The sequence below is a fragment of the Ischnura elegans genome (assembly GCF_921293095.1).
Source record: "Ischnura elegans chromosome 13 unlocalized genomic scaffold, ioIscEleg1.1 SUPER_13_unloc_3, whole genome shotgun sequence".
Classification (NCBI taxonomy): Eukaryota; Metazoa; Arthropoda; class Insecta; order Odonata; family Coenagrionidae; genus Ischnura; species Ischnura elegans.
In genome coordinates, this window is record NW_025791659.1 from 3,157,875 (window position 1) to 3,185,050 (window position 27,176).

Below are 27,176 nucleotides of genomic sequence, written 5' to 3' on the forward strand. Positions count from 1 at the left end.
TTTTACATTTTGTTTAGACTGACTGTATTACTGCCCACGAAACAAACAACCTGCAACGCCAGCCGCTTCGCGTTTTTTCTCGTGCGAAATTTAAAAGACTTGACTTTATCGTGAAGCGAAGGTGTGATAAACGAATGACGATCTCAAAATTTTCGTGACGTTATCGCGACTTGACGTTAAATGGGGTGACTTAGAGCGAGGACTCACTCTAATAGCAAACCACCCAATAGGGTGGTTTCCTTCATCAAAGAAAACGAAAGGCATTGATTGCGATTCGTTACCCACCATTAGTGTATTCATAATATACAAATTATTTGGTTTTAGAAATGCCGGTTTAGACGAATGGCAATGGTCCATTTTTATCCTCATTTGAAAAGGGCCAGATTGGCGCCCATGTGATGCCACTCCACGTGACGTCACAGGGACCTAGTTTCTATACGAGAAGATAGGAGTTATACGTCGTCTGAGGTTACCATTGCATGCATGAGGCACAGAGCTCAGGGAAACATGTCTTAACAATCACTTATTAAAACTGGCTAAGTTTTCCTCGTTTGATAAGTTATTAATAATCCTTATTTAACCCAAGCGCTACCAGCCAGCAGGGTACTAGGCTACCCGCTAGCAGCCTGCGTCGTATCAGCGCTAAGCCTCGCCTCAAGGTCACCTCGCAGGGCGGGAGGGGGAACCAGAAATACGTCACGCGGAGAGACTTCCCGACATTCATACTTAAGCGTCGCGTTTTCGCGCGCTTGAAAATTTTCACTTTTCATTTAATCGCGAAAAATAGATATCGTCATTTAAAAATCTAAAAGCGTGAAATACGTACTCCAGGAGTAATAATCTTTCGATTTCTTCTTCCCAAAATACTCATTTAAATATTCGTTTCATTAGATTTTCTGTTAGTTCTGACGCGCTGTTAACACTTTATTATGGCCAATTTTACTCCCGCATCCTTATACTTATTCTTGTAAACCCCTATTCAAAGAACTGAATTTGTTAACAGTGCCTTGTATATATATATACCAACTATGTTTACTGATAAAAGAGAATATTAATGATTTACCAATTAATAATGACGTACATGAGCACCTAACTAGGTCTCATCGCCACATCCATGTTACCCTCCATAAAAAACGTATAACAGCAAAAAGTCCCATTGCAATGGGATCAAAAATATTTAATTTCCTTCCCAAAAGTATTAATTTGATTAATTCTAATAGGGAATTTAAATCTTCTTTAAAGAAATTTTTAATTAATAAGTGCTACTACAGTGTAAATGAATTTTTAAATGACAAATGAACTCTGACCATTTTTAAGTGTTATGTTGATTACTTTGACGTGTCTTATATCTATGTTGTATTCATAAGATCCTTGGACAAATAAAAAATTTATTATTATTATTATTATTATTACTAGCATTATTTACTGGGGATCATCACTTGCTTCAGTTAAGCTTTTTAGGCTGCAAAAGAAAATTGCACGACTTATGGTCTTTGCTCCTCATAATGCCCCATGCCGACCTATTTTTAAAAGACTCAATATTCTCCCACTCCCATGTGTGTATATATTCTTTCTGTCCTCATGTTTATCAAAACTAATTTCTATGAGTTTCCTAAAAACTGTGATGTCCATGATTATTACACAAGAGGTCATGATACCATTCATTATAATTATGTCAGGACTAAATCAGCCTTTCTAGGCCCAAAAACTATAGGGTTACGCCTGTACAATAAATTACCATCCAGTTTAAAAAATTGTAAAACTTCTGGTTCATTTAAAATACAAGCTAAACGCTTTTTACTAGAAAAATTATATTATTCTGTAGATGAATTTCTTCAGGGTAATAGTGTATAATTATTTGTCTATTATATTTTTTTATGTACCTGTGTTATATTTTTTATGTACCTGTGTTATATTTTTTATGTACGTGACGACTCCTATATCAGTGTAATCTGGTCTTCGGATAATAAAATATACTAATACTAATACTCTTATCTAAGAAGGCCATGATTTGACATTCCAAATACCTTGGTGCGTAGGTCCAATATTTCGTAGTTATGGTAAGTCGTTTAAAAAATAAACTGCCGTAGCAGGAAGCATCCAATGGAGTCACAAGGATTACAGGAGTGCACATTTACTCTATCACGGGAAATAAATGCACTACTATTGTATGTTACACAATAGGGTGGTTTCCTATTATTTTTTTATTGCCTAAATCGAAAGATTATTACTCCTGGAGTACGTATTTCACGCTTTTAGATTTTTAAATGACGATATCTATTTTTCGCAATTAAATGAAAAGTGAAAATTTTCAAGCGCGCGGAAACGCGACGCTTAAGTATGAATGTCGGGAAGTCTCTCCGCGTGACGTGTTTCTGGTTCCCCCTCCCATCCTGCGAGGTGACCTTGAGGCGAGGCTTAGCGCTGATACGACGCAGGCTGCTAGCGGGTAGCCTAGTACCCTGCTGGCTGGTAGCGCTTGACTTAAATAAGGATTATTAATAACTTATCAAACGAGAAAACTTTCCGACCTTAGCCAGTTTTAATAAGTGATTGTTAAGACATGTTTCCCTGAGCTCTGCGCCTCATGCATGCAATGGTAACCTCAGACGATGTATAACTCCTATCTTCTCGTATAGAAACTAGGTCCCTGTGACGTCACGTGGAGTGGCATCGCATGGGCGCCAATCTGGCCCTTTTCAAATGAGGATAAAAATGGACCATTGCCATTCGTCTAACCCGGTATTTCTAAAACAAAATAATATGTATATTATGAATACACTAATGGTGGGTAACGAATCGCAATCAATGCCTTTCGTTTTCTTTGATGAAGGAAACCACCCTATTTCCTCAATGGCACGATCCAGGTTTTGACACCATACACTATGAGTGTCTACTATACACTATTAGTGTCTATGAGTGTCTATATATAATAATAATATTTTTTATTTGTCCAGAGATCTGTAGGTTGTGCACAAAATACAAATATAGGGCACGTCAATTTAAATACATAATCAATAAAAATTAAATTGGAATCTATAAATTGTAATTTACAAATGCAGAAGATCATTAACTGAATAAAATAGATTTTTTCCAGAAACTTCAGTAGTTTCTTCTTAAAGACCAAGGTCCTACTCTCATTTTCACCACTGGAGGCAACTCGTGCGAAAGATCCACAGAGAGAAAAAATCATTCGCCTTGACCGGGATTCGAACCCGGATCCCCCGATTTCCGGTCAAGTGCTTTACCCAGTTAAGCTACCGAGGCGTCATTCTTCCCTGTGGATATTTTCGGACACTACCGGACAAGGTGTTGCTGGACTGCTGAGCATATGATGCCACAAGCAGTCCAAATCGTGTGCACAGCGCCACAGCCGGAGAGCAGGCCCGGACATAGAACACAAGGGGTGTTCGCTCTAGACTAGTTTAAAGTATACCGGGACTAGCCGCAGTGATAACTTTTACGGAAGTCACCCACAATGCACAATCGTGCGAAAGATCCACAGAGAAAAAATCATTCGCCTTGACCGGGATTCGAACCCGGATACCCCGATTTCCGGTCGAGTGCCTTACCCAGTTAAGCTACCGAGGCGTCATTCTTCCCTGTGGATATTTTCTTATTACTGTGGATTTTTTTTTCTCTGTGGATCTTCCGCACGATTGTGCATTGCGGGTGATTCCCGTAAGTTATCACCGTGGTGGTAATTGGTGGTACTCCTTGGCAGTGGTATAATACACCAAATCTGCGTATATAACCAAAATGACCAATTATACGGTAATGAATATGGCGAATCTCGGCAAAAGAAAGATAAGATCGAAAGCTATACTGTTCAAGGAAAGATATGAATGCACATAGGCGGATCTAGGGGGCCATGGGGGCACGTGACCTCCCCCCAGGCTCTTGAAAGTATGCAAGATTTTTTATACGGTCCCAATATCATTGCGTTCATTTTGTATTACGAGGTATCCTCATGACCCCCGGAACAAAATCCTGGATACGACCCTCCGGCGCCCCCCTGCCGCCCCCTCTGCACTTTTCGCCCCCATAGACTACAGCAATGCCCCCCAGGGGGCAGTAGTGCCCACTTTGGGAACCACTGGTGTATAGCATCGAAACCTACGTCTACTTCTAGATCCGCCTACTCACCTCTGGTTCGTCGTCTTCATCCGTCCCGCCAAACACAGGTTCCACGTCACTCTCGCCTGGCTCTACCTTCACCTCGGCCACAAGACCATCAGCGCCGCCACCACCAACACTCGCGCCCTCCATCTCACTGCAGAGTAATCAATTCAATTCATTTATTATCATGGGCCTTCCTGACCAATGAGTTATTTTATCTATTAATGCGTGTCATGTCTTGCAATCTGAGGCTGTGCAGATCAGAAAATTTTGTGTCATTAATACACTTCACATTTAATCAGAGTAAAATGCTTTAATATCTTTTTTTAGCAATATTTTTTCTAACACATATTTTCTACATTACTTTTTCAACTACTACAAAAATTATACTTAATCACTCAACTATTTGAAAAAATGTAAATAAAGCACACTCTAAATATGAAAAATTATCACTAGAATTAATTTCTTATCTTTAGAACTATATCTAAAATGTTATTTTACTCAATTATGTATTCCTGAAAACAATGGTGGCTACTACATTTACCACAAGAAAATTCACCACTACAATTCAAAGTTTTCATTCTGCCAACTAATTTTCAAATCATACATAATATTGATAGTTAAGAATAGGGTAGTTTCTTTCACCAAAGAAAACGAGAGGCATTGATTGCGATTCGTTACCCACCATTAGTGTATTCATAACATAGAAATTACAGTGGAACTTGGTTGTTACGTTCCTCCTTAGTACGTTTTCCTCCTTAGTACGACGATTTCTCTCGGTCCCGGTACCATCGGAACAAAATACAGGCAAAAGTATTTGGTTAGTACGTTTGAAAAAATAGCGCTTTCCTGGTTAGTACGCTCAATTGCTAGCCGTGACGCAACCCGCAATTCGTTCTTCAGTATCTTCTTAAGGGTCGTAAACCTCCGAATTCATGATTTAATTTATTATTATTAGCCATTGATATTCTTGCATTCATTCCACATCTCTTTCTTCGACCGTGATTTATCCAAATGCATTCCTCAATTCTTGTGAAGTGATGAATAATAAAATGCGGCCATTTATCAGGAATGTCGGGAATGTCTGACTAACTAACTGCAGCCAATGAGAAGCCCCGATTTTCCCCACCCCGAGCTCCTCACCTTCTATTGCCTCTGGAGTACCCACTGCGCACAAATTTCGCGAGTGGGCAATTGTTGCTATTGCACGAGTTATCATGATGAAAAAATGAGTCTTATCCAATTCCCACTTTATCTAAAGCAGTACTACACAACGTCAATGCTACGGAGTACGTGCGTATTTGACTACTGCCGCGGGATCAGACGATGCTCTGGATCTCCACGCGAAGGTTAGCTTAAAAATACTTGATCTCGGCACGAAAGAAGACGACATTAAACAAATTTTTAAAGTAAATTTCAACTGTATAATATAAAACCTTCTTGTAATTACGTCATAATCTAAAAATCTTGCGTGTTATTATTCGATATATCGATCGCTATAACAATCGATATGGCTTTATTCCAGAAGCCAATTTGTACGGCTGTTGCCGTAATTTAAGGTTAATATAATTTTGTTCAATTTATGTGATGTTTAAAAACAACCCGTTGACATACTGAGGGTTGTTGTTATATTCTCCGAGTATGCTGTGACCAAAAAGGGCTTAGCTTTACTTGTCCTCATTCTATAAATATATATATAGGATAAATCACGGGAGATAGACGCCGTTTTCATGTAATTGTCTTCGGGAAATCTATGAAACATTGTGATTTTTATTCACATGGTATTGTTTTTCAATGTAGCGCCCATTTTAAAGGTGAAAAGAGTTCAGGAAGGCGATCCTACGAGAACTACCGATAGTAATTGTAATTCTGACGACTTTTCCACAGATTGCAATTACCCCGACTGCTATTATTTACTTTCCTCGTTATCTTGTTTTCCTGGTTAGTACGTTCATTATTTGTGGTCCCTTCAGAAACGTACTAAACAAGTTCCACTGTATTACGTCCGGTTAATCCATCTGAAGATTGCCATCGATGTAATATTACGTCTTTCTATTAAATTGGCTTTGTATGCGTGAAGCCGTAATATTTCGCCCGTGGTACTTTTCCAGTTTACTGCTTAGTGATTAATTTTTTTTTTTCCAAAATCAACTGCTCCATGGAAAAAGAGTTCAATTTATGTCTTGAAGACAAAAAGTCCTCTGTAGCTACCAGCATCCTTATCTTAGGCCACTTTGTGTGAAAATTCTTTTGCGGAAAGAGCCGTTCGTAGAGGGTGCAGTGACCCTTTTTGTCATCCAGGATTTATAATGCTTAATTTGGAATAATGCTTTTTATATGATTTCCATGTTTTAAATAGTTCAAGTTCATCGTAATAAAAAAATATTATGCATGTTATCGTGGTACATCATCTGTTGCAACTTTTTTATTTTTCAAAAACAGTAGGTTTTCATTGTTAAATTATATATTTAAAAATTAGCAACAAATGTTATTCAACTCATTCATAAAGTAGAGAAAATTCCATTTTTACTGAAATACACATCGATATAAATATATTTTTGATGCTAATGTTTTAAAAAATGTATGAATTTAGTAAAAATGGCTGGATTTCTCAGTAGGGCTTTCAAATTAGCAGCCGGCACTCAAAGTGTTAAAAGATTTGAATTCATACAGAGTAAATATTATTATTATCAGAGTATTTGATCCGTATATACCTCGTTTGAGTCATCCACATCTTCGTTCTAGGTCGTCAAAATTGCTCGCTCAATCAACCATTTGTGATTTTTGTGGTGATCAATCATATTCGGGAACACTTTGTTGTTGAGCTCACCTTCCGCTGAAACTAATTTGCAATCATTCCGAGGAAATGAGATCAAACCACTTCATTAGTCGACAGGAACACGGACATTACCGTTAGTCAACAATTGCTTGGAGATTTGTTTACACACACGGTAGTTATGTGTATGTTGACAACTCAACTCGAGCTGAGCTTACCCCTAATTATTTTTTTAAATTATTTTAATATTTTAACATGTTTTTACAATTAAAATGTTTTAATATTGTTAAGAAGCTCAGTCAATAAATTGGTAAAAACAAATCTTCTAGTTTAATTTCGACTAGGAATCGATAGGAATCGACTTACGAGTTAATGTCTGAATTTATAAACATGAAAATGCACCCTGTATTCACCCAACTTGTGCGAATGCATGAACAGAAAATAGAAATTTTGGTTCATGGATTCATAGTCGGATTTAGGGGAGGGGAATGTGCTCCCCCAGATTCTTAAAAAATCTGCAAGATTTTTATTACGGTCCCGTTATCATTGTGTTCGTTTAGTATTACGTGGTATCCTTGTGCCCCCCCAGAAAAAAATCCTGGATATGGCCTAGCTTGTGTCCCCCCAGAAATAAATTCCTGGATCTGCTTCTGACGGTCATCACCTCGATTTGAGGAATGGACTTTGTTTTGTGAATAGGGTGGTTTCCTATTATTTTTTTATTGCCTAAATCGAAAGATTGTTACTCCTGGAGTACGTATTTCAAGCTATTAGATTTTTAAATGATGATACCTATTTTCCACCATTAAATGAAAAGTGAAAATTTTCAAGCGCGCGATAACGCTACGGGTAAGTATGAATGCCGGTAAAAATCCCACGTGACATCGTTCTGGTTCCTGCTGCCACAAGTGAGGTGACCTTGGGGCGAGGCTCTGAGCGCTGATACGACGCAGGATGCTAGCAGGTAGCAGAGTACCCTGGTAGCAGGTAGCGCATGGCTTAAATAAGGATTATTAATACCTTATCAAACGAAGGAAACTTCCCCACCATGGGCAATTTTAATAGGTGATTATTAAGACATGTTTCCCTGAGCTCTGTGCCTCATGCATGCATTGGTAACCTTAGACGATGTAAAACTCCTATCTACTCGCATAGAAACTAGGTCCCTGTGACGTCACGTGGAGTAGCATTGCATGGGCGCATATCTGGCCTTTTTCAAAGGAGGATAAAATTGACCCTTGCCATTCGTCTGAACTGGGATTTCTAAGACCAAATAACTTGAATATTACTAATACACTAATGGTGGGTAACAAATCGCAATCAATGCCTTTCGTTTTCTTTGATGAAGGAAACTACCCTATAGTACATTTTTTTATACAATACTTTTTTTAACTTAACGTTGAATGAATAAATACTTAAACAATTTACAATTACAATTGTTAATTCATTATATACCATATAAGCACGTGTAAGAGGCACACCTTTTTTCCCAGAAATTGCAGCCGAAAATGAGATTGCGCCTCTTACACAAACTTCTTATATTCCCCCCCTCCCCTTTACCAGTCGCAAGTCCAAGGGGAACTGAGTGGCCTTGGTTTTCAGCGTGAGTCAGTCATCTGAAACCCTACGTCCAAAACAAGCGGCAGGCAGGGGAGTTTCTCCCTTAGTGACGTATTTTTAAAATGCTCCTGTTTGCTTTTTTGTAAGCATAGCGCCGTCGCGTCCGTACCCCAGAGGTGAACATGGAAAAGATCGCGCGGTGTTTTTTGCTCCGGAGGGCGCACTAAATTTACTGCCACGAGTGGGTATCCCGCGGCATTTATACTGCATATAGTAATTGCTTATCAAACGCAGAGAAACGCGTAGTTTTGAAGGACATACCTGGTTAATAGTCAATATCTACCTTGCCGAGTAATTCCCATTATGCTGAGGACCTGTTTTTTAAAAATCATCTTCAGGCGATAATATGAAGATTATTGCAACTGAAAATTATATTGGTGTCAAAACCTGCGCTTTAAAAAATTCGAACGAGTGTGTTCATTGCTGGACTAAATTGTGGATAGAAGAAATCAGAAATGCTTATAAGTGAAGAGCGCGGAAGGAGAAGTCGAGGGGAAGGAGCGCAATCCGTCCGTCTTCGAAGCAACGAGGCTACGAGCGAAGGAGCAAGGGACGAACATGTCCGATCTTGCATGTGACGTCGTTGCCTTCAAAGCGAAGGGGCGAAGACGCAGCAATGTGATATACGCAGTTTGCGTTGCCTGAAGATTCCAGCCCGTCTCGTCTTGTTTGAATGCGCTTATGCTACACTTGTTTCTTCCGAAATTGTCCTGTTTGGACTATTTTGAATATTAGTAGCCTTGTTGTAACTATAAATCTTTGTGTCAAACAATTAGAGCTTAATAAACTTAAATTCTGTCAGATATGCATCGCGTTAGATCTCTTTTCTTTTTTGAACCTCGTGCGTGTCATACAATCATTGAAAGCTATCGAGATATCTTCAGGCTCAGTAGATGACTCACCTAGCATTTGGCCTCCAGAAATTGGGAGATCGATCAAGGTCAGTTGGTGAGACGGGGTAGGGATGAAACACGTTTCCATTGTTCCCCTGTAACTTGATGTTTTCCTATTTTCATGTGGGGTCTCGGAAAGGAAAAAAAACGGCAGAGGCATTGGCTGATGGACGGCCGAGTGTGGCTCCGTTAAATCTACGACGTGGTTATTATCCTACGGCGCTGAGATTGCCCCGATTGTTGTCCAAGCTCTTGGGAAGGTTCATGCTACGTGCCTGTCGTGTTTTCCTTAAAATTTTCCACGGCTGCAATTCTATTGCAATACTCCTGCGAGAGCATTTAAACAAAATTGTTCGTGAATAGGACAAGCATCGTAGAGCAACGGCTTTTGCGAAGAGAGGATCGGAACTCTTTCTACTCCCTCTTTTGTCGCTATTACCACCGCAGTTCTTTTGAAAATTTCCTCTTTCAATTAATATTAAAAGAGGAAAGTTCGATAACTGTCGAAATTCCAGGCGTACGTCTGCAACAACGCGCGATAGTATAAAAAAAATGCCGCAAAATTTTTTTCTTCATAACTCCGATGCTCAAAATAGGGGTGCGCCTCTTACACGTGTGCGCGTCTTACGCACGCTAATACGGTAATATATTAAGTGGAGATGGGTCTGTTCCGGTATCTGGTTCTAGGTACTGGCGGTTCTGTCGAACCAGTATCTAGAACCGGTCGCATAAAGTTGGCCCTTTGAAACCGACTCGGAACAGTTGCAAGGATTTGAATTTGGCTCCCAAAGCCGAAATGGTCTGCAGCGTATTCAAGGCCAAAAAGTGATAAGAGAAAAAGAGCCATTTTATCCCGTGACCATGAATGAGTATTTTCTTTACTAAAAGGAATGTCGGACTCACGATTTTTTTCATCAGGATCCTTGCTCATACATTAACGATTACTTTAAACTGAACCATGAGTCTGTATTCGCATGACCTTTCCCTGTGGATGCTGACAATGAAAAATGGTACAAGCAAGATTTTTTTGTAAACTCTATTTTTCTGCAGCTGAATTACTTCATGCAGTGAGTATTTAATGATAATCGTGGGACCATTAAGGACCACTTAGCTTAAGAATACAAATGGGTATGCACTTATACGGTAAGTGAATACCCATTTCCTGTGGTCCCAGTTTCATCTTTTGTGTTCTAACGGTTGATTGGTGTATTTTGTTGCGACATCTGGTTGAGTGAGAATGGTATTTCAAGTTATACAGTAAAACCTCTTTGTATCGTAATGGAGGGGACCAAAATTTGGGCAATTTGATGTATGGAGGTTCACTATAGAGAGGTTTTAGTGATAGGCACCATTTTTTCATATCCTTCGGAAATGAAAGGCACTACTGTCTTTCAAACCATTATATTTATGTGTTTAAACAAACATTCATGCATTAGGGAACGTATCTTTATTATTTAATAATTACAGATAGCGAGCGCTATCGCATGATTTTTACCGTGATTCGAGAGAAAACAATGTTATCTCTCTCAATTCAACAGTCACTGAAAATGATTAGGACAGTTGGATACCTATTTTTTATTTACTGTTAGGTATGCTCTCATATTGAACAAAATGGCCACAACTAATGATTAACGTGAAAATTACAGCATATTAAAGGTATGCAAGAAAAAAAAGAGTTAAACATTTATAGCTGAAAATGTCATTCCATGTACGTATTCGCGGCTGCATTAATGGTCTCTTGTTGTCTCGGTACGATTTGCAGAGGTAGTTAGGCTGTCTCGGGGGTATCTCCTTGGTATGATAAGTGGAGGTTTTATGATATAAAGAGGTTCACTACAAAGAGGTTTGCCTATAAATTTGTATGTAAATCAGACGGGACCATAGGAGTTGTATGATGTATGGAGGTTTACAATGTAAAGAGGTTCACTACATAGAGGTTTTACTGTATAAGTATTTGTAGGTTCGAAGATTTTGGTAGAAAGAAGAAGAAATGGGCTCCTACGACATGCTGTTCACAGAAAAAAGACACATACTGACAGGGGCGCCGACTTATAAAAAATATTGGGGGGGCCCATATCCGAGGTCTTGCCCCGGGAAGAGGTTAATTTCAAAGTGTGTCGTAGCACCGAAACACTATCATGATTCACACCACCTGATTCAGTTAACCTGCTTAACCTTATAATTATTTGTTTTAACACATTGTTGAATATATTGTAAAAGGTAACTTTTGTCAAACATGGGAAATAAAAATTACCAATATATTTTTGTGATTTCACAAAGCATAATATAACTTAATTATTTTCTTGAAACATTGAGGGGGCTCCGCCCCCCCAAACGAATCTTTGAGGGGGCTCGGGCCCCCTCGAGCCCCATGGAGTCGGCGCCACTGCATACTGACCACTACCTGAATGCTTCTTTGCATCACCACCCAACACAAAAAATCTCCTCCAGGGTTCCCACTCAATCAAAATTATAAAATTCACTGTTTTTTCCAGGTTTTCACGGTCCAAATGTCCTCAAATTCACGGTTTGTAGATAAAACATTTTAGACAGAAATAGTGATCACGTAACAATCGTCGGCCGCACGTTAACTAAAAATTTAACAAACGCAACAGACACCGTGAATGCAAACGCAACAATGAATGTGCTAAATTTACGAAATGGAAGAATTTGTTCAATACCGTTTACTCATCATCATCCACAATTTTAACCCATTAACTGCCTTGGTCCTCAAATGGGGACCCGGTACTTTAAACTACATAGCACCGCCACCTGTGACCAATATATAGAAATAGGACCTTTGCGACTTATAACAGGATGTCGTTTGTGAAAGGAGACATGAGATGATCACGTGGATGCATTGACATGTGCACACGAGCTCTTTTCCGCTCAGAGGTCTCCGTTTTTTTGGTCGTATAGGGAAAAGGTGACTTCTGACAGCATAAAAGACGTTGTTCGCCGTGGCCATTCTCCAACAGGGTCGATTTTTCATCATTCCTGGTTAGTATACGATAGTGTAATCGACGTTTTTTTATTGCAAATGTGCGTCACTTGGGAACAACGAACACAAACACCTCGACCCCGTCTGGGGCTCACGGTTGACATCGTGGTCGTGAGATTCAAAATGCGTGTTTTCCTATCTATTGCATGGTTCCCACTCAAACTAAAATATAAAATTCGCGGATTTTTCCAGGTTTACACGGTCTCGATGTCGTCAAATTCATGGTTTTAGGACAAACTATTTTAGGCAGAGATATTGAACGCGTGACAATCATCGGCTGCACGTTAACTAATAATTTAACAAACGCTACAGACACAGTGAATGCAAACGCAGCAATCAAAGTGCTATCTCTCCTGACGTCACATATCGTTCGCAAAATTCAGCTCCTGCTTAAGTTTGTGACCGGGAAAATGGAGGGACCAGGGTGCCAGGGAAGTTAAAAAGTGTCTGAATTTTCGCAAGCGTTAATGAACACTTTGGTTACCAGTCTGATACAGGCTTAAGGTCAATGTGTCGTCATGGCACACGGACCGATAATTGTGCTTCAAATATGTGCGTCCAGATAAATCCGTGGCTGTGTCTACATGTGAATGGCCAAATAATCAAAATCATTTGGTGGATTATATCAATTCTCCTTTCTAGCCTAATGTCTTTGCTACAGCGTAGCTGAATCTCAAGATTGCTCTCTTTTTCTTCAATCAATCTTCCTGCTTGACCTTAACAAAGGAAGTAGCCAGAACCTCATATAACATTTTTATAAGCAAGGGAAGTACAATAAAGAACCGAATTCAACTTATTCATTTAGTTATTGAGTCTAAAAAAAGACAACAATACAGATAATGTAAACGTGAAGGAAACATGTTTCCTTTATGTAGAGTGAATGTGCCTTTCTCAGCAAAAGGAACTTTTGCAAGGTCCCTTCCACTCTCGCAGTTTCCTTTGCGTTGTGTGAGTGCACATGCCTCAGCCGAAGAAACCCTAGCAAAGTACCTTCATCCATTTCAAAGGCTTCCTATGAGCTGAGTGCTTGTAATGGGTTTCCATTTGAGTTTCACTACTATGAGAGGTTGAATACTATGAATTCTTCCGTTCCAGTAAACCAACACAGTATTTGTTTGGTCCTGCCTCTTCATCCTTATGTGTCTACATGTGAATGGCCTTAAAAAATAATCATAATATCCATCTTTCTTTTAATCTGTCAATCGTAGTGCTAAAATCGTAAAATCAAGATTGACAGATTTTTTAAGGCTTTAGGACAGCTTTTTTTGGACGCCATGCAAAATTCACGGCTCATTCACGGTTGAGTGGAAACACTATTACATCAATTTTTATAAAATTCAATTACTTTATATTTTGCTTATAACTCTGTCGGTTCTTTAATTACAATTTTTGTTTGATCGCTTACATAAATAATTTCTTTAAATATTATTTTTCAAAAATTATTTTTAAAATTATTTTTAAAATAACTTAAATTTTAAAAATTATTAAAAAAAAATAATTATTTTTAAAAAATTTTTTCAAAAATTGGGATAAGAAAAAGTACAACAAACAAATTTGGCAACCTTCACGAGCTATCCAGCATATCAAAATAATTAGTGAAATTTCAGAAATTGTGTGAACCTCGTATACAAATCACTCTCTCCAAATGCATGAATGTACACACTGGGTCATTCCAGGTCAGTTCATCCAGGAATGACACCGACCGATACGGATTTGGAATAAACTTTGCAATATTTATCCTTCCATGAAAGAATGAAACTATGTAAAATTTACTTGGCTATTTCTACCAGGTTTTTTTGTGACCATTTGAAGTTTGAGTAAAACTGCACTGAATTTATCACAGAATAGGGTCTCCTAGGGCACTTGTACCTTCAGAGGAAAATAAATTGTTTCAGTCTAATTTCTCACCTAATTCTTATGAAAATTTGCAGGCACAAAGTAGTGGATAAAATGATTCCAAATGTATATTGAAAAATGTTCTAATTGTAAGAGATATGGAAAATTCTCTAAACCCGTAAGTTTCATACCATTTAAAAAAATTTAATACAAAAAACATGGTTCCATGGTTCTTTCTTTTAATCTATCAATCGTAGATCTACGATCGTATTAAAGTCAGGATTGAGAGATTTTTTTTAGGTTTTATGACGAAATTCACGGCTTATTCACGGTTTTAAGGTTTTCACGGTTGAGTTGGAACCCTGTCCTTGGTGGGAACACTAATACATCGCGCCTATGCCATCTCAGACACTGAGTCACTATCTGCAGAGAGGAAGCATCTCATTGAAGCGCTGGGAAGGAGCGACTACAGCAGAAGCATGGTGAATAGAAGATTTGTGGAGCAGGAGAACAAAGACGCAGCCCTGAAAAGGACCTTTGAGGAAGAGAGCCGGCCGGAGCTAGAAGCATTCTCCACAATAGGGTAGTTCCCTTCATCAAAGAAACCGAAAGGCATTGATTGCGATTTGTTACCCACCATTACTGTGTTCATAATATACAAATTATTTCGTTTTAGAAATACCGGTTTAGACGAATGGCAATGGTCCATTTTTATCCTCATTTGAAAAGGGCCAGATTGGCGCCCATGCGATGCCACTCCACGTGACGTCACAGGGACCTAGTTTCTATCCGAGAAGATAGGAGTTATACATCGTCTGAGGCTACCAATGCATGCATGAGGCGCAGAGCTCAGGGAAACATGTCTTAATAATCACCTATTAAAACTGGCTAAGGTCGGAAAGTTTTCTTCGTTTAACAGGGTATTAATAAACCTTTTTTAAGCCAAGCGCTACCAGCCAGCAAGGCACTCAGCTACCCTCTAGCAGCCTGCGTCGTTTCAGCGCTCAGAGCCTCGATCAAGGTCACCTCACAAGACGGGAGGGGGAACCAGAAATACGGTCACACGGAGAGATTTCCTTACCCGTCACGTTTTCGCGCGCTTGAAAATTTTCACTTTTCATTTAATCGCGAAAAATAGATATCGTCATTTAAAAATCTAAAAGCGTGAAATACGTACTCCAGGAGTAATAATCTTCCGATATAGGCAATAAAAAAATAACAGGAAACCACCCCATTCCCTTCGTGGCGGGTACATCAGAAAAGATTGCCTGAGTGCTCAGAAAGCACAACGTCATAACACGTTTCGATTGCGCGACAAAAATTTCAAACTATCCGGAGCGAAGGACAAAATCCCGATGGACCCTTACGAGGGAATATATCGAGTGCCTTGTGTTTGGCTGTGAATTTCCCAGACTAAGTCGAGCCTCGCCACCTGTTGGCGACACCACGAATTGTCGGGTTTTCGTTTTGGTTTTGTTTTGTCACTCCGAGAAGGGGAGTGAATAGGCAGTCGTCCAGTGAACTTCGCAAGCGTATGAGCAACCCCAGGAGAAGGAGCCATGTCGCGCCCCCGGCGGGAACAACAGCAGCGGTGAGTGGTATGCCACCGGCCCGGCTCGACTTTGATTTAAACAGTATACAGTCCACAATTATAATAACGTTCGAAAGTGATCACCTTGCTTGTGCAGAAAATATTACATCGGCGAGACTTGCGGATCGATGAAAATCCGATTGCAGGAACATCGAAGGGCTACTAAAAACAAACAGCACCAACTCTCAGCCATATCTGAGCATGCTTGGAGTGAACCGGACACAACATACTCTTTGAAGATGCCAAAATAATAGCAAAAGAAAGTAAATACTTCCCTCGCCTTATCAGAGAAGCTGTTGAGGTAGCGAAAACGACGGCAAATTTTAACAGGAATCAAGGATACCGCCTGCATATCGCATGGTAGAGGATTCTCCGACCACCAACCAATGGGAGACCAACAATAAGAGATGGACAACCACCGACCAATGTGAGAGCACCAGCGGTATGAAGAGGCCTATATGAGGCGTAAAATTTTCCGAGTTACCTCACCTTCGACCTGAAGACGCTGACTGCAATGTCAGCAAAACTGTTGTCGCCAAAACCCAACACACGCGGTGAAAACCCGAAGAGAATGCAGAGATTATATGAGCATTTATTTATATTGGTTCTTACATAGGTCAATATTGAAAATATATAAAGACAGGGAAGAGGTAGGATTTAAGGGAATAAAAAATAGGCTTAGTTGGTGAACAGTAATGCTGAGAAGCCATTATTATGATTTATATTTTATTTTATTTTAACTATAACATTTAATACATGGGAAGACCCCAAAAAAATTATACTGTAATATACCTTAGAATAGAATTCACCATAGTAGAGTTTTAACAAGAAATCAATACTAGTAGTGTATCTTAACTTTCTCATTAAAAAACAAGATAAGTTTATACTGTAGCTCTAACATATGCTGTTCCCAGTACAGTGAGTCCTCGCTTAACGTCACTTACCGTTCCTGAAAAATGTGACAATAAACGAAATGACGTTAATCGAAACATATTATCCCATAAGAAACAATGTAAAAAGTGAATATCAGCTCCTAGGCCTCATAATTCCTACGCGAAAAAATTTTAGCGTATCATATCTGGGGCATTGTTTACGATGGGAATTCCAAGCTATGGCATAAATACGAGTTCCTGTCTTCATCGACGACAATAGCAGCACTAACGTAAATCCTTCTCCATTTTTGTATCTTCCCGCATTTGCTTTTCGGCTTCACTATGGTGGTCGCCCGAGCAAGCGTCGCCTGGGCATCATCATCGCTGAAACATCGTCGCAGTTACAGGAACCAAAATTATAGTGAACACGACGAAAAAAGTGGCGACAAAAACTCTACATGGCGTTCTACACGGAAAAATTCCATGAAATCACTTTTTAGGTTCCTGAAAACCATTATGTCAAGTAAAACCTTGCGCACCTACCTAAGAATTCATTTTGCAGAAAATTTGCTAAAACCTTAATCGCAATTAACAATAAACAACACCGTTTTACACTTCGTTTAGACTCACTGTATTACCGCCCACAAAGCGAACAACCTTCAACGCCCGCCACTCGCGTTTTTTTCTCGCGCAAAATTTAAAAGCCTTGACGTTATCGCGAAGCGAAGGTGCGATAAACGAATGACGGTCTCAAAATTTTCGTGACGTTATCGTGAAATAACATTAAACGGGGTGACGTAGAACGAGGACTCGCTGTACGTATAAAAAATATATACTTGTATCAAGGAACTTACACATAGAGACCTGTTTGATAGACTTCCTATCCTGGGGTGGAGCTAGGAATTAAGGCCGGGGGGGGGAGGGGGGGGGGGATTTAGGTGCAACTGATACCGGTGTGTGTGGGGTTGTGGTATACCCACCAGGATAAGCAGTAGGTGCGAGATTAATAAATAAGAATGTATACAAATTTTATACAGGTTATACAATTTTTTCATAGGGGTTGCCTCAAGCCTTTACTCAGTCGTTAAACCTTTGATTTTTTATATTTACCAACCTTTGATGACTTAACATTGCCGGCTTCATTGATGTGCCCATTGACATAATCTTCAAAAAAAAAATTTAGATAAATGGTTCAAATTGGTGAATTTTACAGGCTTCTGAGGGATATTTTATTAATCCTCACACTATTCTATAAGCAATATTAGTCCAATTAACATGTTGCGTACAGTTGGCAAGAATTCTCGTCATTTTTTTCCCCGAACGTTCCAGACAGATGACGAAGATTCTCATCATTTAGGTGCGTCAACCTAAACAATTTTAAAGCGTAAATGGGGCGAAGCTTTGAGCGCTGATACGATGCAGGATGCTAGCAGCTAGCAGAATACCCCACTAGGTGGTAGTGCTTGGCTTAAATAAGGATTATTAATACCTTATCAAACGAAGAAAACTTTCTAACCTTAGGCCATGTTAATAGGTGATTATTAAGACATGTTTCCCTGAGCTCTGTGCCTCATGCATGCATTGGTAATCTTGGTCGATGTTAAACTCCTGACTACTCGTATAGAAACTAGGTCCCTGTGACGTTGCGTGGAGTGGCATCGGATGGTCGCCAATCTGGCCTTTTTCACATGAGGTTAAAATTGACCTTTGGCATTCTTCTAAACTGGGATTTCTAAAACCAAATAATTTGTGTTTTATGAATACACTAATGGTGGGTTAGGAATTGCAATCAATGCCTTTCGTTTTCTTTGATGAAGGAAACTACCCTATTGTACTCCAACACTTACATTACTTCCAGGTTGTGCAATTAAGTAACTCTAAACAAGTAAATAATCATTTCTGATTTTTATTTCTGAAATCCATCGGGCAATTTACATAAGGGCTATATTTTACAGATTTAAAAAGTTAGTTTAACCGGTACGTTTATAACAAGTTTGGATTTTATAGGGGATACGTCATACCAGCCCAACTACAGCATTGGGATTACATGGTTAGAGTTTAATACATGTAGGTACATTAACACGTTGCGTACGGATGGCGAGAATTCTCGTTATTTTTTTCCCGAACGTTCCAGACGGATGACGAAGATTCTCGTCATTTAGGCGCGTCAACCTAAACAATTTTAAAGCGTACAATATGTATTCGTTAGTACGTTTTCAGTTGTTGTTCGTTATTCATAATGAATTGATGAATCATAACGTTTGATTGGATAAAGTTATTTTCTAAACATTAGCTTTTTAACCATGTTTAAACCAAAGGCATTACGCTCTAATAGGCACATATTTCCAATCTTGGCGTTTCTAGGAATTTAAATACCCCGGTACACAACGTGTTAAGAACTCTAATAACTGTTTTTAGAGGTGAAATAATTATTTTATAATTTCACTGTCAGACCACAAGTACGTGTGTAAAAATGTAAGTTAATGAATGTGTATGAGAGAGTTATTTTTTCTAAAACAAGATGTCTATGAGGGAATTGGAGTAAGTTATTAGTTTGTTTGATTTTTTTGTCTTAATATGTGCGTATGATGGCGAGAACATAATTTTTGGAAGGTATATAAGAACTTCAATGGCAGTTTTCTGAGGTGAAACGATTATTTTATTGCCTCAGACCATGTTGTTTGCATACAATGATTGGTGAAATTTTTAAGTGAAATAGATTTAACTTAAAAATTTCTGTAAGCTCAGGGGGGAGGGGGTTTATCCCCCAAAATCCCCCCTTGCTGTACCACTGTTATATTTTACTCAGCCTTATAATTATAATCACAAACTTGACTTGCCTTATCCCTTTACGCAGACCTAAAGGGTTGATGAAGCTTTATTTTTTTCTTTATTTACTGACCTTTGTTCACTTGACGTTGCCGGCTTCATTGACGAGCCCATTGACAGAATCTTCGAGAGGGCTGGTATTCGGGCCAGCAGTTCAGCCTCCTCCACTTCCTCCTTCTCGACTACCGCCTTCAGATCCGTGACACTCACCTCGGCCACACCTACAGAACAGGCAAAAAAATATCCTTAACCTTCACCTGCAACTTCAACACACTTCTGTACCTGGAGTTCACATCCCAGTTCATCTTCCAATCAATGCAGACGAAACAGGGTTATTTTTTTAATTTTTGCTGCCAGCAAAAACACTGCTTCGGAAGGGAACAATGTTATGGAAGAATGCTCAGTGAACAATTACAAAATTAAAATTACCAAAGCCAGTATGTTAGTAAAAGTGAAAACTCTCTATTTCCCACTATTTGCATTTTCCTGCAATATTCACTTATTTTCTTGGGTCCCTAGAAAAGTGTAAATAAGGAGTTTTACTGTATTTACATACCACAACATTGTTAGAATTGCCAAATTAAATTTTTGCATTACAGCAATTGTTAATGCACTTATCATTTTCAAATTCTTCAACACAATAGTAAATTTTTATAGTCTTTTCTTTCAAAGAAAATGAAAGGTATTGATTGCGATTCGTTACCCGACATTAGTGGATTCATAATAAACAAATTATTTGGTTTTAGAAACCCCAGTTTAGACGAATGTTAACGGTCAATTTTAACCTCATTTGAAAAAGGCCAGATTGTTGCCCATGCAATGCCACTCCACGTGACATCACAGGGATCTAGATGCTATACGAGTAGATAGGAGTTTTACATCGTCTGAGATTACCAATGCATGAATGCGGCACAGAGCTCAGGGAAACATACATGTCTTAATAATCACCTATTAAAACTGCCTACGGTCGGAAAGTTTCCTTTGTTTGATAGGGTAATAATAATCCCTATTTAACCCAAGCGCTACCTGCTAGTAGGGTACTCTGCTACCTGCTAGCAGCCTGCATCGCAGTGGTGCTCATAGCCACGCGCCAAGGTGGCCTCACGCGGCAGCAGTGGGAACCAGAATGACGTCACACGGGCTGTTCACAGCGTTCATACTTAAACGTTGCATTTTCGCGCGCTTGAAAATTTTCACTTTTCATTTAATCGCGAAAAAAGGATATCGTCATTTAAAAATCTTAAAGCTTGAAATACGTACTACAGGAGTAATAATCTTTCGAATTAGGCAATTAAAAAGAAATAGGAACCCGCCCTTTTGAAGGTGTCGATCAAGGAGGGAGACTCAAGTGGCTGCATCTCCCGCAATCGGGTTTAGGGCACCAAAGGATTGAAATCCACACGAATCAGATCTCAGAGAAGTTAAACCCATTTACGGCCAACGGTGCGAAAACGCAACATTATTGAGAAATGCAAAAAAATTATTTCAATTGAATTTTATTCATATAGCATTCACTTTTTTCGTTAAAAGTAAGTTTAAACTGATTATTAGTGAGATTATAATGACATTTCATAATTATTTTGATATTGAAAAAATACTCTAAATGTGTCAATTTTCGAGTCACCTGTAACGCAAGGTAAATAATTTTTCCGAAGAGTAACTATTGCCTTTATTAAGCTTTTCATTCGTTCATATGAACGACGAAATTTCAATTAATAGATATTACAGCTTATATTTCGTCAGGAAGTCAACATTAAGTGAAAATCGGATTGGGAAAACAATGTTGCGTTTTCGCATCGTTGGCCAAATCCGGTATCTATATGTGGTTATGCAACCCGCATTACCATATTTGCCGTCTCGTAGGAATATGCCATTTTTACTTTCAGATATAATCCTACTCCTTTTTATGCCACGTATTTGATAGATATCGTCATAGTTGATAATTAAAATTTCTAGATATTATGTTTCCAATGAGTTGTTGTATTATTCAACCTAAATCCAATATAAAATAGATATGCATTACGGTTTGAAAGAAATGAGTCAAAGCAAATATATTTACAGAAGCTAACGTATTTTCCAGTTTTTAATTGATATTTTTATCTCTACAGATTGAATTATAACAAATAATGACTGTTTACGAAATACATGAAAGCATTTCGGGTGCAATGGAACACTAAACTTTGTACATCCATATATGGTTTGGCTTTTCGTTTCGGCAACTGCTTCTGGTCTCACTTTTTTGAACTCTCTGACCAAATTCGTCCTTTCAGACTTCACGAATCCGCGATGAATTACATGACCTACCTTTTTCTATGTTTATGTACGTGAATCGCCGGACGGACGCGAATGAGGAAAAAATGTGTCGGGCTTGTCGATTTTTCCCGGAGTGTCCAGATATAGAGATTCGAGTTATCAGGGTTCTAATGTTGATCATATGACTCTTCTAAAATGCTTAAGAAACTTAAAACACACTACTTATAAAATTTCCTCCCTGGCTCAAAGGATCGTCTCGCGACCTTGGGACAAAAACACACCACGCACATTGGGAATACCCGACCCTTCGTCATGCGCATTACGAAAAATAAATACACAATATGACGCACAGTCATTACAAACGGTTACTGTAGGGCATCGGGTAGGGGACGAGACGACAGAAATGCACTCAAAGGATTGTGTCGCAACCTTGGGACAAAAACACACCACACACATTGGGAATATCTGACCTTCGTCATACACATTACGAAAAATTAATACACAATATGGCACACAATCATTACAAACGGTTACTTTAGGGCATCGGGTAGGAGACGAGACAACAGAAATGTGCTCAAAGGATTGTGTCGCAACCTTGGGACAAAAACACACCACACACATTGGGAATATCTGACCTTCGTCATACACATTACGAAAAATTAATACACAATATGGCACACAGTCATTACAAACGGTTACTTTAGGGCATCGGGTAGGAGACGAGACGACAGAAATGTGCTCAAAGGATTGTGTCGCAACCTTGGGACAAAAACGCACCACGCACATTGGGAATATCTGACCCTTCGTCATACACATTACGAAAAATAAATAAACAATATGACACAAAGTCATTACAACTCACTATCTTTGGAGGACGAGCGGGCCACCGCACGTTGGCTGCCACGGACGCGACGAATCTCGATGCTGGGGCCAAGTTGGGTGGCCACCGAGTCGGGAAATGCAGCCGGCCGGTGTGCCTTGGAGGAATCGCCTGCCCTCGACCGCACCACCGTCACGTCCTTTGGCAGTGACTTGATGGAGGCCAGGCTGCCTGAGGAAAGGGTATATTCAATTACACATCAATGATTTACAAAGAGAGAGTTTATTTCTACCATACTAGAGTTTTAACAAGACGAGCGTGCTGTGCCCGCTCCCAGCGGGCTTCCCCCGCTCTTTTCAGTGCAGGTCCACAGAGGGATAGGCGCGTTTCTAATTATAAAATGTAGGAAAAAAAAGGCAGGGTCTTATGTACAAATTTAATTGGAATGTTCATGTACAAATTGAGGACCTCTTTAAACACAACATTGGAAGTAATTACACTATCCTCTGTTCAACGCACATGATGACTCATACTTACGTATCAACAGGAGACTTGAATGTGGAATCAGCCGCATTTTGATAAAAGTTATTTAAAGAATGTGAGATATTGTTGCAAATGAACAAATGTATCAGTTTGTGCACCGTTAACATCAGGAATATTTACCGTTTTTTTTTATTATTTAAAAACCAATTTTAGGAAACAATAGCAATATTTAGGAAGTAATATATGCCGTCGCATGTTCTCTGATAAATTCTGTGCATTTTGGTACCTCATTTGTAGAGTTTGGTTGCGTATAAGTTGAGAAAAAGGTATCTATGCAGTAGAAATAATAAAGAAGATATGAATACTAGTAGTATGTCTTAATTGTCTCATTAAAAAACAAGTGAGTTCAGTTTATACTGCAGCTCTAATATATGCTGCTCCCAGGACATATTAAAAGAAATACTCATACCAAGGAACTATCACATAGAGACCTGTTCGATAGACTTTCCATCTATCCTCACAATACAGCTTTCCTTAGGAATATCAGAGTATGAGAACCGAATCATCTTAGTTTTATTCACATTTATACTTAGATGATTGTCAGCAGACCAGTTATTTATTAAGTTTGCAGTGCAATTACATTTCTTGATTAGATGAGAATAGGATGGATCAGATATAATGACATTTGTGCCATCCGCATATATGAGAGGAGTAGCCCCATCAATTTCCTTTAAAACCAAAGGAAGATCATTTACATACAACAAGAACAAGAGAAACCCAAGAGTAGATCCTTGTGGAACTCCTAATGTCATTGGCCGGCCTCGGTGGCGGAGGGGTAAAGTCCTCGCCTGCCAAACCGTAGGTCGTGGGTTCGAATCCCGCCTGGGTAGGTGATCCCTATCCAGAGCATGGATGTTTGTGTTGTACTTTGCTAATATTGGAAACCCTCGTTGTAAAAGGCCGTTATGTGCTGTTTACGGGGGATGTGATAAATAGATAAATAGAAGACAAGTATTTTAGTCCATTAATTGATAGTGACACAGCCGGCATACTTTACATACATACATACTTTTGCCTTGCATATGTTTATCAACTCACGAACAAGGTCTCGGAATGCATCTTGTTCGTATAAAGAGGATTTACTGTATTTGCACATAATATAATTGCGTACATCATTACTCATGACTCTACAAGCTGTTCCCCAATGCACTATGCATATGGGAGATGGAAGAGACAAGGAATTTTGGCAAGATTATTGTGATGTTTCCTAAGAGAAATGCTCTTATGAAGTTTGTTATTATGAACCTCTGGTTCTTCGGTCCTGTGAACTTTGTAATAACGAGAGTTTGATGTGTATCTATACAAACACGTACACATACTTCACACAGATATCGATTTCCTTTAAAACCAGAGGAAGATCATTTACATACAACAAGAATATATGCTTAGTGTACCAGGGAGGAAAGGGGAACCTACCCTTAAAAGGAAAAAACAGCAGACTCCCGATTATCCGACTGTGGTTTATCCGTTTTGCGGATTATCCGTGCATGATTTTCACTCTCGCTCAATCTTTTCCGCGATCTTTATAAAAAATAAAGTCGGATGCAAAATCATCGGAATTACTGCATTAATGCTAGGATACACCAGGCTTATTATTTCCGTTAGAACCCCCTTCGTGAAACGGAAGCAATCGCGCACTAGCTGCATTCACGGGAGCATCGTGTTCCTGTTTTCCAAGCCTCGCAATCCACGACCGCACTCCACTAAAAAGATCGCGAACTGGCAAAGAAAGCTCTCACTGAGTCCGGGAAGCACTCTAAAGTAACAGAATAACTGCATGAATAATAATAATATATTTTTTGTCTTAGGTAAATCATGAACAATGCAATGCTCCCTGCATTCACTTCTTGTTTCTGTTTTCCTAGCCTTGCAGTGCGCAATCGCACTCAGTGATCACGGATACACGTTCTGCAGCAGTTGCAACCCGGGCTACTTGTGCAAAACGCAACTATGAGGCATGGTGCCTGACGGTGTAGTCTCCGACGTCGAGCAGTGGTTTTGAAGCATTCGTGCAAACCACTTTTCTGTATCTGTGATCACACAGCCACGGATGTGTGGTTTTTTGAAACCAGGCCTTACATGGAGCATTAACAATAAAAGTATAGCCATGTTAACACCGCTAAAAAGATCGCGAACTAGTGAAGAAAGCTCTTAATGAGTCTGGGAAGAATTCTAAAATAACAGATTAACTGCATTAATAATAATATATTTTTTTGTTTTAATGCAATGCTCCCTGAATTCACTTCTTGTTTCTGTAATCATTAATGCTAGGATGCACCGGGCTTATTATTTCCATTCCCATCGTAAAACGAAAGTGATTGTGCACAAGGATTCATGGGAGCACCGTGTTCCTGTTTTCCTAGCCTTGCAGTGAGCGACCTCGCTCCGTGATCACGGTCAGGGTTCCCACTCTAACTACATTATAAAATTCACAGTTTTTTTACAGGTTTTCACTGCATGAACGTCTTCAAATTCACAGTTTGTAGATAAGGCATTTTTGGCAGAAATATTGATCACGTAACAATTATCAGCCGCAGGTTAACTAAAAATGTAACAAACATAATAGATGCCTTGAATGCAAATGCAGAAATGAAAGTCCTACTTTTATGACGTCACCTATCGTTAGCAAAATTCAGGTCCGGCTAAAGGTTGTGAGTGGGAAAATGGAGAGAGCAGAATGGCAGGGAAGTGAAGAAGTGCCTGATTTTTTGCCAGGGTTAACGTCTTCCGATCGCAGGCTTAAGGTCAATGTGCTCTCATGGCACACACGGACCAATTAATAATAGCTCTTCGAATACACGTGTGCAGAAAAATGCGTGGACAGTATCTGCATGTGACTAGGCATGCATGTGATATCGATTTTTCTTCTGATCTGTCCATTTTAGTAAGAAATATTGCCAGTAAGTAATGTCTTCCAGTCCCAAGCTTAAGGTCAATGTGCTGCCATGGAACACGGACCAATTAATAATCGCACTTCGAATACACGTGTGCAGAAAAATGCATGGACAGTATCTGCACGTGACTCGACCTTGGAACATGATCGAAACATCGATTTTTCTTTTAATCTGTCTATCGTAGTTCTACGATCAAGTTCGAGAGATTCCTAAGGTTTAATGATGAAATTCACGGCTATTTCCAGGTTTTTTCATGGTAAACAAAATTCACGGCTTATTCACCATTTAAAGGTTTTCACGGTTCAGTGAGAACCCTGACAATTACACGGTGCGAGATGCGACTATGTGGCGTTGTGCCTGAAAGTGTAGTTTCCAACATCGGTGCCTGACAGTCTGATCTGTGATCACAGAGTGCAGTTGCGCCCTGCTAGGGAGTCTGCTGTACATTGTTTTCTTATAATTTGTTAAGAACATTACTATAGTAATGATGTGAGGGAACTATTTTGAAGGCCCGCCATGATCCACCAATATCGATTATATCAAACGGGTGGATCAGCGACCTTGAGGGGATGGGGTACCCGGGGTGGGAGAGTCGAGCACATGGTGAAGATGGACGGAAACGGTACTGTGCTGGAAAGTGTTTTAAATCCGTGAAGGCCGTGTACGCACCTAGCCATCAACAAACGTCTCGGTCCCGTTTGTACTTGTTTTATTGTGCCGCAAAGTTAATATAATAGGGTGGTTTCCTATTATTTTTTTATTGCCTAAATCTAAAGATTATTACTCCTGGAGTACGTATTTCACGATTTTAGATTTTTAAATGACGATATCTATTTTTCGCGATTAAATGAAAAGTGAAAATTTTCAAGCGCGCGAAAACGCGACGCTTAAGTATGAATGTCGGGAAATATCTCCGTACGTCGTATTTCTGGTTCCCCCTCCCGCCCTGCGAGGTGACCTTGAGGCGAGGCTTAGCGCTGATACGACGCAGGCTGCTAGCGGCTAGCCTAGTACCCTGCTGGCTGGTAGCTCTTGGCTTAAATAAGGATTATTAATAACTTATCAAACGAGGAAAACTTTCCGACCTTAGCCAGTTTTAATAAGTGATTGTTAAGACATGTTTCCCTGA

At 39.4% G+C, this 27,176-nt stretch overlaps 1 protein-coding gene across 1 annotated transcript in view; it reads right to left on the reverse strand.

The window, feature by feature from the left end:
- Positions 1–27,176, reverse strand: part of LOC124172799 — a 175,997-nt gene that overhangs the window by 52,097 nt on the left and 96,724 nt on the right. The window contains exons 9-11 of the mRNA XM_046552283.1: positions 22,653–22,841; positions 19,611–19,758; positions 4,147–4,273 (exon numbers count right to left, since the gene is read on the reverse strand). Of these exons, the coding sequence (XP_046408239.1) occupies positions 4,147–4,273; positions 19,611–19,758; positions 22,653–22,841 (464 nt within the window). The remainder of the gene's footprint in view (positions 1–4,146; positions 4,274–19,610; positions 19,759–22,652; positions 22,842–27,176) is intronic.